Genomic DNA, 12,013 nt, shown 5'->3' with positions numbered 1-12,013 from the left:
CTCACTCGAATCCGGGGATGGCGGAGGCGGTATCAGCAGTCTAATTCGACCTTAACATTATGAACACAGAGAATCAAAAAACAAAAGAGCAAAAACATACAACAGTGAGGATTCGCTGGTGGTCACCCACCCAACTACTAACTCACCGGCGTGTGGCTTAAGTACGGCTGAGCGGACGGGAAGCCCTGTTTTCCACACCCTATGGTCGTATGTATCAGGTTTTCTAGGATCGTATCCTATCACTGCTCATGTTGCTCAATGACATTGACATCACAGACACTAGCATGATATTGATTCTCAATATCGTGTATGCAGTCGATGGATTGGTGGCTTCCATCTTTGGCTCCCGTCTACATGATGTTGTCGGACGCCGCAAGATGATCATTACAAGCTGTGAATGCTAGGAAACGACTTATTATGGTCGGGAGAAGTGAAGTATATTTATAGGCGCTCTATAAATAAATATATCAAACGATATATTTCATCCGAAATGTATGTAAGTTTGGTATGCCATGATTCTAGGTACGATAATCGATATGTTCAATTAGCAAAAAGAAAGCCAGCTAGATGATTTACCTCGGAATAGGGCATAGTATCTTTTATCTAGTAGCAAAATAATTTATTTCATCCAATTCAGTGCAGCTCCACTTGTGTGGGAGTGTGCAATCGCTCGTGCAACCTCGTCTCTTCGCATTCACTCCGTTCCGTGCAGTTGCTCTGCACCTCTTGGCGCCTTCGGGCGTATAGTGCCGCACCACGAGCCGCAGCGAAAGTTGGATCTATTGCGAGTTTGATATTGACAACATCAGGCGAGAGTTCAGATATAGAATCCCTCAAGGTAGCTAGGAAGCGAGGGTGCGTTACGCTCTCGCCTGCTAAAAGCAGATGCGTAATAGGGTGTTCGAACTCCCGTGGGAGGATCTGGAGTTGTGAACGAAGGCGGTCCCATAATGCGGCTTCGTCTTTCTCGAGAAGACGGTCTAGCCCAAGCTCGTAATCTACGAGCTGCGCCTCAACACGAGTAATCCGACTAAAGGCTTCACTGGTGACACCTTCCACAATGCTAGTATACAAGAGATTGCGGTTATAGGAAACAAAAAGCACGGTAGAATCAGGTGACTCTGCAAATTCGTCACTACAAAGGGACGGATCCAAGTAATCGGTGCATAGTCCATAACCGTTCGCCGCATAAACAGCATCTCCTTCCACTATCCGATGTGCATAATAAATGCTATCGCCTACCCATGTGCGCAAATCTAACATTCGAAGTGCAGCGTTGAGTGTCGCTGATTCCAGCGACTGGAAGCCGGGATCCGTAACGGCAACTCTATCGAGAGGCTGGGATATCCTTCTTTCGGTTGAGACTTTCAATTGCTGGAGTAAATCACTGATGATTTCGACCTCATCTGGTTTGACCGGTCGACCGAGTTTCGTGTTCAGCCAACGCCACCAGTCTCTCCACGGCGATGACACGTCGGGAAGGAGATTTTCCATTAATTGTGATGAAATTTCACTTATGGAATCCAGGGTTGAGTTGGGAGACGGCTTAGATGTAGTAGCCAGACGTGCCATGAGTTCGAGGTACTCTGGACTTCCTGGAATCTTGGCAACCTCGACAACAGTGCCATTATGGTAGTGTACCACGGCTGTCCTAAATTCCAAATATTAGATAGATTACTTGATACTAAAAAGGAGACCATTAAGATACTCACCCGTATGAAGGGGTTAGATCAAAGCCAACCCCAGGTGCATCGTGCACCTCTGCAGGAAGACATGTATCACACCACTGACTGACACAGCTGTACCCGTACCCAACATTGACAAAAGACACAAAATATGCCAGAGAAGAAGTCCACCACAGAGTTCTCATTCTCATGAGGATGGGGTTGATGTACGTATCTTTCGCAGAAATCGATGTTGTGATTTAGGCGTGGTTCGTCAAATCAGACATTTATGTAATCAACATACGTAACTAAACATTGAACCTGAAAGAGAGAGACTACAGTGGAAATGTAGGGTCCTCTGGAAAATGTGACAGATGCGTGAAGAAGAAAGAAACTATCTACAGGTGCCAACTAATGTGTGCAGGGGCAAACGAGGCCACGTGACGTCAAACAGAACCACAGCGATTTAATGCGTTACCTTTCACAGGGAAGGAGTGAAGTATAATTATAGGCGCTCTGTAAATATATATATTGAACGACATCTTTTATCCGGAATGTATGCAAGTTTGGTATGTCGTGATCTTAGGTACGATCGGTGATCCATGGTGGTCTTATCTGTTCGGTTGGGCCGATGAACTTTCGACGGATATGGACTAGAATATGGTTTCCAGTAATGAGGACATATTGCAGAGTATATTTTATCAACCTGAGCACTGGGTAAACCAAGGTGGTTCAAAGATATATTATCATCATGGTGCTAAACAGCACCTGCCGCGGGAGCGATTGTCCTTATATGACGGTTTCCTTTCAACAATGTTTGATACCTACATATATCGATTGTGAAACATGGTATTGGTAAGTCCAGTTCAGTTTTGCTATAGACATAAAGGGAATAACCCAATGTGGAATACGTATCCGTCATATACCAAATAAGGTCCGCAAAGTCAACGTCGCGCTATCCACCACCCAATCACTACCATAACTATCCCGGGAACTGCATAGAAGGGTTATACCATCAAAAATCTCCTCTTTTTGTGCAATTTGTTTCAAGGGTGTCTGACTCTCCATGAATGGAGTCAAGCCAGGTTTGCTATTCACAGCCGCGGCAACTATCAGGGTATACTCAAGAGAACCGAACGGTGTTTACACACACTCCCCGCTGGCTAATCCAGCACTGCGTTTTTCAGCGCCTGTTACCCTAAATATTGAGGTAGCTGTGTTTGCTACGTTAAATTAGTGGTTCCCCTCAAGTGTAATAGCTTGTAGCGTCTACTCACTTGAAAATCCGCGGGGTTATAGGTTGGCACATTGCTCATGTACACTTCAGATTGGTCTGTACCAACGTAATCCCTCAGTTCAGAAGGTTGCCAGAATGGTGCTTCAAACGGAAAGCTCATGATGTCAGATGGACGACCGTAGTACAAAGGGTTCTCGCTCGGTGTAGATGTGGTTGTATTGATCCCGGACATCACGGCCACCAAGGGATCGATTAATGGTTGCAGGGGATCTTCTGCACACACATCTCTCAAGGCAGAGCGGGTATTGGCAATGCTGTTACTCGCACTTCGATTCATCGGAGGGTTCCAATCCAGTCGCATGTGCGATACTTGTATTGGGGAGGTATCCTCCGCACTTGGCATGGTCAGGTTCCAAGCGCTGGTGGGATCTAGTTCCTCTGCATTGATCGGTGTCTTTTGCTTCCTATGGGAACCCTCGCGGGATGATCGTGTGACAGGGGTGAATGCCTGTCTACTAGACGGTTCACGCACACATGATTCCCCGCCGTCGACACATGTGGAACAAGGGTAGTTGGAATCACACTTTGTCTTACGGCGGCGACATGTCTGGCATGCTGACGGTGTCCTTTTCGTCGGGGATATACTATGCTGGAGCACATGTCGGTTCAAGCTATCACTGTTGGATCGATCAGCCGACCCTCTACAGCCAAGACGCCAAGCAGCCAGCGAGCAGCTCTTACCTCCTGGCAAAGCTTCGCCCACAAACGCAGCACTCATGTCGACGCGAGTTTGTGTGTATGGCCATATGACGATTGAGATGTTCTTTGCGTAGAAATGATTTCCGACAGTCGGGATCAGTGCAGACGAAGGGACCCGAGGACACGGGGGCTCGACGGGAAGGTACGAATGCCATATTCTTCTTTGGCAGAGGCGATCAAGGCGATCATGGGTGGATCTAGGAACAAGGAACTTCCCGCTTGTGGAGGGAGACGATCGGGTGTGGGGTGGGAAGAGAAAAACCCGAACGGTTCTTATCATCAGCGGGGATATTCAGGGTCTTAAAAAACGGGGAAGGCGATGGCGATCTCTACTCCAGGCTGAATACAACCTCAATAACCCGCTCTATGCGAGAAATAAGCCGGCTTGGTGCCAAATGTTACGATCTACAAACGGATTTCCCTTGGCAATTGGTCTCTAATCCTATAAGATCACTGTACAGGGAAGCCATCGCGCGCCAAGCACCGGAAATTCTCCGAGTGAAGGTTCTCGCCAAGCACAGCCTCACTCTTAGATCCAACAAGCTCCAAGGCCCGTGTCGGTGGAGCTGGATACCTATATGTATCATGCAGGGTCCATATGGCGAGGTGCAGGCCCCTCGTTCTTGTTTCTCTTGTTTCCCCTCTCCCCTTGTCCACTCTTACTTTATTTCTGTTCCTGTTTCTTCCGATAGCAAGCCAAGCTTCGTTTGATTGCTTCTTTCTCTGGATATGGACGACGTTGGGGTTTCCCCTTATCTGCAACTTCGCGCCGTGGAGCGGCCAGTGCCAGGGTCTTGCATCTCCGAGGCCGTTGATTTGTTGTCGAATCCAGGGATTCAACTCCTTTGGAATGAGTACGGCTGAGGGCTTCTGCGACCTGCCCAATTGGCTTTGTTTAATTTGCCCTGTTGGTTATATTAGTATCCATTCCACTGTGAATAATACAGACCACCATCCGTATACTTTCACCGTAAAAGACGCGTGCGCTAGTCGCTGACTGGCTGTGGTAGTCTTGACGCTAACGAGTTATGCAGGTAAGCGGCCACAAGGTACACAGGTTGATATTATTTGCAGAGCACTGTGACTGCTCTGAGGCCCACGTGTATATCTTTCGTTCCGAAAGTTACCCATGTGAATCCTAGAACACGAAGCACTGATATGGCCTTTTCTGTTGCAGTGGCCGTGAGATTGACGGTTGATCACGGAGAAGGCCCGTGCACTATAAGCCCTAGACGTCGCGCATAGCCTCGGCGTCAGATGTATATTGTACTTCGAATATGACGGGCATTCTTCAGCATACGGAGTAGATCGAAATAAGTTTCACCTTTTACTTTCGAAACACGCTTAACCCATTGCAGTTACTCTGTCCGTGAATTCATTCCTCGGTAGTACACCACAAGAGCTCTAAATAAAGTGGTGACTACGAGGACTGATATCTGGCACAGAGCTATACACCTCGGCCAAACTTGTTTTTCCCTCCTCGCGACTTACCCTTGAAGGCCTCCTCAATCTCCCCAAAGGTCCGACCTTTCGTTTCATGCATGAAGACGATGCCAACAACAACGGTAATAACACAACATCCACCGAACAAGAAGTACGCACCAAAGCTGCTCTTTGCAAGGAGGACAGGTGTCGTCAAAGCCACCAAGAAGTTGCACACCCAGTTGCTCGAATGAGCCAAAGTGGTAGCGGATGCTCGTGTTCGCTGGGGCTGAATCTCGGCGCTGTACACTTTGACGGAGATACCCCAGCTGACAGAGTAAATAGCAGAAAAAATGTAAATGCAGACAATCACAACCCAGCGACCTGCGCCAGTAGTCTTGTGCACGGCGTTACCGGCATAAAGACCGCCCATCAAAAACATCAAGATCCCCATTACGACACCACCGTAGACAATACTGCTTCGGCGCCCCCATTTATCGGCATAAATTAGACCCGGAATGGTGACGGCAAAAATCACAAGCGCCGACACGCCAGAGGCCAGAAAGCTTGCTTCCGATGAGGCAAGACCGGCCTTTTGAAATAGCTGTGGAGCATACTATTGAGTTCCCGTTAGTCACTGTCAGTTATTTTGCGGTGCGGGAAGGACTTCGACGTACATAAAGGACGCCATCAATCCCGCTCATCTGCTGCATGCCCATCAAAAAGACTGCCAGGATGGTCCGGCCTATAACATCCTTGGAGAAGATAGCAAGAAGCTTATCGATAGTTCCATCTTTGACCTTTTCGGTCTCAGAGTTGACTTCCTGTGTCCGCACTTGCAGAACTACCTTTTCACGCTCTGCGCGGCTGACACCCAATCTATCCCACGCCTCTTCGGCCATTGCATATCGGCCATGAAGACCTAGCCACTGAGGTGACTCGGGTAAATACAGAAGCGAAAGTCCACACAAGACCATGGAGAAGGCGGCAAGAAGGATGAACGGCATACGCCATGATAGTGACGAGCGGAGACTGGATGTCCCGTAACTGATGAAGTACCCCATGACCAATCCTAGGGTAGTAGCGAGTTGAGGGCCCGTCGTCAAAGCGCCTCTAGTGCTAGTCGGTGAGATCTCACAGATCAAGACGACAAGATTTCCAAGAAAAAGCCCTTCGCCAACACCTTCCACGATGCGGCCAACAATGAACATAGATAGAGCGACGGCCCCGGCTTCTATTGCGGCTCCTGCGCCGAAGATAAAAACGCCGATGCAGATCCCCTTCGGTCGACCAAGTCGATCGGCGACATAGCCAGCGAAGAAAGAAGATAGCGCTGCTGGAATCAAGATACATGAGACGATCAGACCGTGGATCGTGGAGTTTTGACTACCAAATGACTTTTTGAAGTCCTTCATGTCGGTGACCGGGCCGATAATACCCGTGTCCATCCCGAAAAGGATTCCATTCGCTGAGCATAGAATGCATGCTAGCATGTATTTCGGCGGGTTTTTGAACTGGAGGGGAATTAACCCCATTACTTCGGCCTCTGGGTTTGGCCGGCAGGTCTGAGAAGAAGTTATTCAAGGGCTGGGGTTGTTGAAAATGTGAAAAAGAAAAATACCTCCAAAGTGATAAAATAATAATCAGGAAAGAAAACTCTGGCCCCTCTAGAGATTTTGTTTCCTAATGCCCAGACCCACGTAGGGCAGTCATTATCTATTAGGTACTGCATATTCTATGAACCTATTATGTTCAACTACACTAATTGCTCATGACTTCTACATATCATAACTCCCTCTTTTACTTGCAAAAATTGACCCATAGAAAACCAACATCCATATTGTATAGAGTGCAACCCACATAAAAGAAAGGACTAGACCTCGGAGAAGGGTCCTCCGGTGAGATTGTATTTGAGCTCTTCACGGGCCGAATCAACGTGTGAGAGGAACGAGCGCCGAACATTTTGTGGGCCTTTCCTCCAATTACTACCTCGGGGTATTTCCCCCTCGTTTGTGAATTTTTTTATGGGGCTTCCGGGGCTTGACCAGCCACTTTTATGGGGCTTTTGGGATTGGTTTAAGATAATGTCGGCCCTTAACGCAAATGCCAAGCCGGGCCCGGGTATTTGGTTAATATATCCATTTTACCTGCGAAAGGAAATATAAGCCCTCTCACAGGTACATATGTATCTTGCTCGAAAAAAAAAGGCGTCCGGAAATAGATTCATCGTCTCTCCTGTGTGGCAATTGGGGTTTGTTCATTATGTCAAATAACAAAGCTGGCCTCACCTGGGTCTTTGTCATTAGCGTAGTGAGATCAATGATAACTCCATGGTTAGTGAACAATGGCCTTTGTCCGTGTATTTTTGTTCTTTGAATCGAATCGAATAAGTGCTGACTCCCACAGCATAAATACTGTTGGCTTTCTCTGTCCGAGTATAGAACTAAAGGCACTCTTAAATTGTCTTCCATATCATCCAAATGCTTCAATCTGCCCTTTACCGGATCCTGCGAATTTTCTTGGTTACCCTTGACTTCTGGTTCAACACCGATATCCCTACAAGCCAAGTCGATAGGAGCGGTAAGCCCTCGCAGTCAATCCCAGTTAACAATATGGATCCTTCGTCTAGTGCCCAACAAACCGAAACCTCGACTTCTGACTTGATCGAACTGCAGACCTGGGAGGAAATCTACATAGAGGAGTGCCTTAGTTTCAAGGCCAGTCTAGAGACCCAAGCTCGGATCCTAAGAAATACAAGTGAAGGAGTCAATCGTATCAAGGATGTACGCAAAGAGCTAATCTCACTTTCCCACCAGGCCGAGCGAATCAAAGAGGCTGCATTTGAAATGGTCGACGAGACCCCGGACAGTGTATATGTCCGAAACGCAACTCCCGAATGGCTCTCCTCCCGTCTTGGAGATCCACAGCTAGAACAGGTATGTATCAGCATGGAATACAGCCTGGACCGACTGGCATTTGAGCTTAGATGTGATCCGTCAATCGACCTTATGGTCGCCGGTCACCTTGAGCAAATGACGGACGATATTGAAATGGACTTTCTTTAGATAGTGCGAATGCATTAACTTTCCTGCGACCTCTTACAGAACTTTCAAGTGTACTAAGTAAGTCAAGTTGGCCGTCTGTAGAGATAACATTGGGATATGTTTTCCCAGTGTCCGTTTAGGTCTCTTCTTAATATGCTTTACTCGATCTTCTACCGGACAATACCGAGATCTTTAACTCTCTTGTTGTGAGCTAAAGGTTGGGCATGCTGTATTACCCAAACATTCTGGCACGATATTCACAAAGTGATCTCACTCCATATGTTTGGTTAGGCATTGAAGTTGTTAAGAGATTCAACCTGGCCTTATACAGAGTTTACCAGGCATGCAGCAGGATTGGGAAAGAGGACAGCAACACACATGAGCAGGACATAACGGCGACGCCAAACAGCGGATTCAATGTAAAGGATCTCCAGTTTCCGTTGCCAAGAATGTGGAGATCTCGTAGTAAAGGAGAATGGGAGGCCACTAGCACGGTTGGCGTATTCTGTCGTCTTTTAGATGACACTATGGATGAGGAGTTGATCTCAAAAGCCGAGAAAGACCTTGGAGCCGATTGGGAACAAAATGATGCTCTTCATGGTTGAAGATGAGCTATTTTTGTCTGGAGCTGTTACTTCTCTCGAACTTGGTATTGCCAAAAGGGCCACTGGTTACTCCATGGGTTGAAGAATTTACAATCTGTCTCCATTCATGAAGGTCATAGTACCTTTACAAACTTACCAAGTATAGGGTAGTATTGGCATGCTAGTAGTAGGTGGAGACGCGATTTGTAATTATTGAAATCTCACTCATGAAATAGAGTTGAACATCGTGTCTAAAACTACCGGGTGCTGAACTTGGACATTCCCAAATCTCTGTGTTCTCGTATTGTTGGCGGGACTATTCACAGTTTGATCACAACTTTGCCATGTGCTTCGCATTCCAAAGGTGATCGAACGCCGCTTGCGAATCCTCAAAGGAGAAAGTGACATTGTCAAGGACAGGCTTCAGACCAACCTGCTTATCAGCCAGAAAGTCGCACAAGGCTTGATGGTCAGCCTAGGAGTTAACACTGATTCCCCTAGAAGCGCATTGGGTTAGCAAATTATGATCTTGCCTGAAAAGGGGCAACATACCTAATGGTGGCACTCTTGGTCATGGGGAGGATGGTATCTGGGAAGCGATCGACATCAAATCCAGCCAAAGATCCGACCAAGGAAACCGTGCCCCTTCTGGCGAGAGAGGAGAGGCTTTGGGAAACCGTGGAAGGCCCAACGTTCTCGACAACACCATCGACACCTCGTCCGTTCTAAGGCGACGTGCCTCCTCTTCCCATTTAGGCTGGTCTCGGTAGTTGATAGTATCAGCAGCGCCTGGACACCCATCGGTCTTTGCCAGCTGGAGCTTTTGGTCGGAGGACGAGGTGATGACTGGACGGATGCCGGCAGCCAGGCAGATTAGTAGGCTGAATATGCTAACTCCGCCAGTACTTGAGTGAAAAAGAGAAAATCGTTAGCATATTCCATCCCGCCTAACGCCGATGTCTCTTCTTCAGTGCCGTCGATATTGTTCAAATCAGAAATAGGCGCAACGAGATCTCCGATTTGGAAATTGTGAACGTCAGACTCGACTCCGACGACCTCGGCGGCGCAATCGGATGCAGGGATATATCGCTCACTGACCGAAACCGGGTATGTCCCGTGCATCATTGCCACATGTTGACATGCAATGCATGCAGGGTATGCGTTGGTCTCTGTATGCAGACTGAGCTCTTTGAGCATTTGCCTAGCTCGTCCCGTTTGTCATATCGCTGGCTTCTATACCAGCTTCTCTCCATAGATTCATCATCACCTCTCTTCTTCACGATTTTCCCTCCATCTCTCTTGCTTCGTAGCCTCAACACTCCGGAAGCAGCTGGACCTTCTGAATTCTATCGATATTGTATCTGACTGACGGGCTTGGAGTTGCTCGGATGAGCCAGTTTTTATTACTGCCGGTAGGGAGTTGTTTTTTATGCCTGCTACTCAGTAGATATAATATATTGACGTACAGGATATCATAAAGAGTATAATAAAAATTACGTCGCTGAAATATCCACCCTTCCCAGGCTTACGAAGTACCTTAGTACTACCTGGGTAGGTTACTCATGGTTCCGAACAGCGTCCGCCCCTTCAACATAAGCATCAACCTCACAGTCCGCAAAGCGACGAGCCCCTACTCCGTTCGCAAACAGAATATCCAGCTCCTCAAACGTCTTCCCCCTCGTCTCCGGTAAACGGAAAAACGTCCAGAGAAAAAACACAGCCGAGGAACCTCCCCAGAAAAATCCCGTCTTTCCACGCCAATTTCCGGCAGTAGGGTTCAGCATTTCAGGATTGATGCTATTGCACACGATCTGGGCGATGTAGTAGGCAATGCGGCTCAAACACACACTCTTATTGCGGAGACGGGTGGATGAAACTTCGGTGATCACGGCATAACAGATGGGGCCAACGGTAGTATAGTACACACCGAGCCATGCGATCATCAACCCAGCCTGCGCGTAGTTGCTTCCCGTGGAGTCACTTCCTACACTGCAGAAGCCGACGGTGCACAGGATCGCAGCTAAGAGTCCTAAACCCCAGAGGTACAAGGTGCGTCGACCGTATAGGCGCATCAAAAACCATGCGAGGATGGTGCCGACAGAGGCAATACCCAATCCACCGACAGACATGCGAAATGAAATCGACTCGGGAAGACCAGCCTGAAGGAAGAAATATGTCGGAGTTCCACCCATTGCAGAACCACAAAATGGCTGAGCGGCAAAAGCCATGCATGCAATCTCCGTCCGGCGAAGGTCAATACCCCGGAAGCAGTCAAGGTAGGACGTTCCGTCGTCTATGGACTTTTCAATCTCGTTGGTGTGAATCATCATAGCAACAGTCTCCTTAGTATGTGCACGTTGCATGGCAGAGCCCAGGCGATCAACAGACGCTTCGGCTTTCTCGTACTTGCCAGCGCGGACATAATGCCACGGAGACTCGGGAGCAAACCAGAGGATTGGAAACAGTAAAACAGGCCAAGCCCACTGAATAGCGAAGGGGATGCGATATGACCATTGCCCTGAACGTCCAGAGAAACCAGATTGCACACCAGCAGAAATCAGCTGGCCGAACGCCCAACACAAATTGACATAGACCGTCAAATAGCCTCGGAGTGCTAGAGGGCAGACTTCAGAGGCATAGGCCGGGGCCATGGTCGCAAACATACCCCAGGGTATACCGCAAAGGAACTGACCGACCAACAGAACAGGTAAGCTGGGTGAAAAAAAGGAGATGAAAATAAACGCAGAGATGAAAACCAAAGATGTCAGTAGAACTTTGCGGTAGCCAAACTTATGCACAAAGTATCCATTGGCGAAGGCTCCAATAATCGTCCCAATGCTAACAGCATTGCTGAGCCCATTTTGCCATGGAGCGGTAATCTGGTGGCTATCAGTCCCTGGATCATATTCACCATATTTATCTCGAAAAGACGGCTGGGCGAAGAATGACTGGATTAAGACGATGTCGTAGCCCTCCATGATAATGGAGCTGGAGAGAAGGACCGACCAGAGGACAGCTTTTGGATAGCGACGCACTGCCTCCAAAAAGCTCAGGTGGTGTTCCTGCTGGGCAGCAAGGCGTGCAAGAGAAGAGGCATCCTTAGGGCCGGCTTCAGGGGAGGCATACTCCACCTCTGTCGAAGCGGGGTCGATATCATTATCGGACTTGGAGGTCATGGCGTGGAAGACGAATCTGGACAAGTATGAGAAGATCGTGTTCTATGTGCCGTGGATCAGTTCTCATGGACTGGAGGGTCCAGTACTTTATGTATTCATCCACAACCGCAAATCATTGGCTGAGCTG

General features: G+C 48.1%; 6 protein-coding genes across 6 annotated transcripts, besides 2 other annotated features; 1 reads left to right on the top strand and 5 right to left on the bottom strand.

The window, feature by feature from the left end:
• Nucleotides 1–201: 201 nt before the first annotated feature.
• Nucleotides 202–207: a sequence feature (Protein overlapping with rRNA (N7525_011198, KAJ5821914.1) was converted to a misc_feature.).
• Nucleotides 208–227: 20 nt separating this feature from the next.
• Nucleotides 228–404: a sequence feature (Protein overlapping with rRNA (N7525_011198, KAJ5821914.1) was converted to a misc_feature.).
• A 229-nt stretch (nt 405–633) lies between these two features.
• Nucleotides 634–1,870, bottom strand: N7525_011197 (uncharacterized protein; the record flags this gene model as incomplete). The annotated part of the gene is made up of 2 exons (XM_002560826.2): nt 634–1,651; nt 1,713–1,870. 2 exons carry the CDS (start codon nt 1,868–1,870, stop codon nt 634–636), a joined length of 1,176 nt encoding a protein of 391 aa, XP_002560872.2.
• Nucleotides 1,871–2,857: 987 nt separating this feature from the next.
• On the bottom strand, nt 2,858–3,679 carry N7525_011196 (Zn(II)2Cys6 transcription factor domain-containing protein; the record flags this gene model as incomplete). The annotated part of the gene is made up of 2 exons (XM_061215383.1): nt 2,858–2,887; nt 2,942–3,679. The coding sequence occupies 2 exons, from the start codon at nt 3,677–3,679 to the stop codon at nt 2,858–2,860; spliced, it is 768 nt and encodes a 255-aa protein (XP_061067895.1).
• Nucleotides 3,680–5,107: 1,428 nt separating this feature from the next.
• Nucleotides 5,108–6,617, bottom strand: N7525_011195 (putative MFS sugar transporter; the record flags this gene model as incomplete). Its single annotated transcript, XM_061215382.1, has 2 exons — nt 5,108–5,686; nt 5,760–6,617. 2 exons carry the CDS (start codon nt 6,615–6,617, stop codon nt 5,108–5,110), a joined length of 1,437 nt encoding a protein of 478 aa, XP_061067894.1.
• Nucleotides 6,618–7,562: 945 nt separating this feature from the next.
• On the top strand, nt 7,563–8,147 carry N7525_011194 (uncharacterized protein; the record flags this gene model as incomplete). Its single annotated transcript, XM_061215381.1, has 1 exon — nt 7,563–8,147. One exon carries the CDS (start codon nt 7,563–7,565, stop codon nt 8,145–8,147), a length of 585 nt encoding a protein of 194 aa, XP_061067893.1.
• An 894-nt stretch (nt 8,148–9,041) lies between these two features.
• On the bottom strand, nt 9,042–9,652 carry N7525_011193 (uncharacterized protein; the record flags this gene model as incomplete). Its single annotated transcript, XM_061215380.1, is given in 5 exon segments — nt 9,042–9,185; nt 9,198–9,207; nt 9,263–9,358; nt 9,388–9,591; nt 9,606–9,652. 5 exon segments carry the CDS (start codon nt 9,650–9,652, stop codon nt 9,042–9,044), a joined length of 501 nt encoding a protein of 166 aa, XP_061067892.1.
• Nucleotides 9,653–10,266: 614 nt separating this feature from the next.
• N7525_011192 (uncharacterized protein) lies at nt 10,267–11,886 on the bottom strand (the record flags this gene model as incomplete). The annotated part of the gene is made up of 1 exon (XM_002560822.2): nt 10,267–11,886. The coding sequence occupies one exon, from the start codon at nt 11,884–11,886 to the stop codon at nt 10,267–10,269; it is 1,620 nt and encodes a 539-aa protein (XP_002560868.2).
• Between the last annotated feature and the right edge of the window lie 127 nt (nt 11,887–12,013).

Source organism: Penicillium rubens, assembly GCF_028828025.1.
Source record: "Penicillium rubens strain IBT 27055 chromosome Unknown utg000004l_segment0_segment0, whole genome shotgun sequence".
NCBI classification, from domain to species: domain Eukaryota; kingdom Fungi; phylum Ascomycota; class Eurotiomycetes; order Eurotiales; family Aspergillaceae; genus Penicillium; species Penicillium rubens.
Note: the sequence above shows the minus strand (reverse complement) of the source record. Positions and strands in the feature narration are given on the sequence as shown.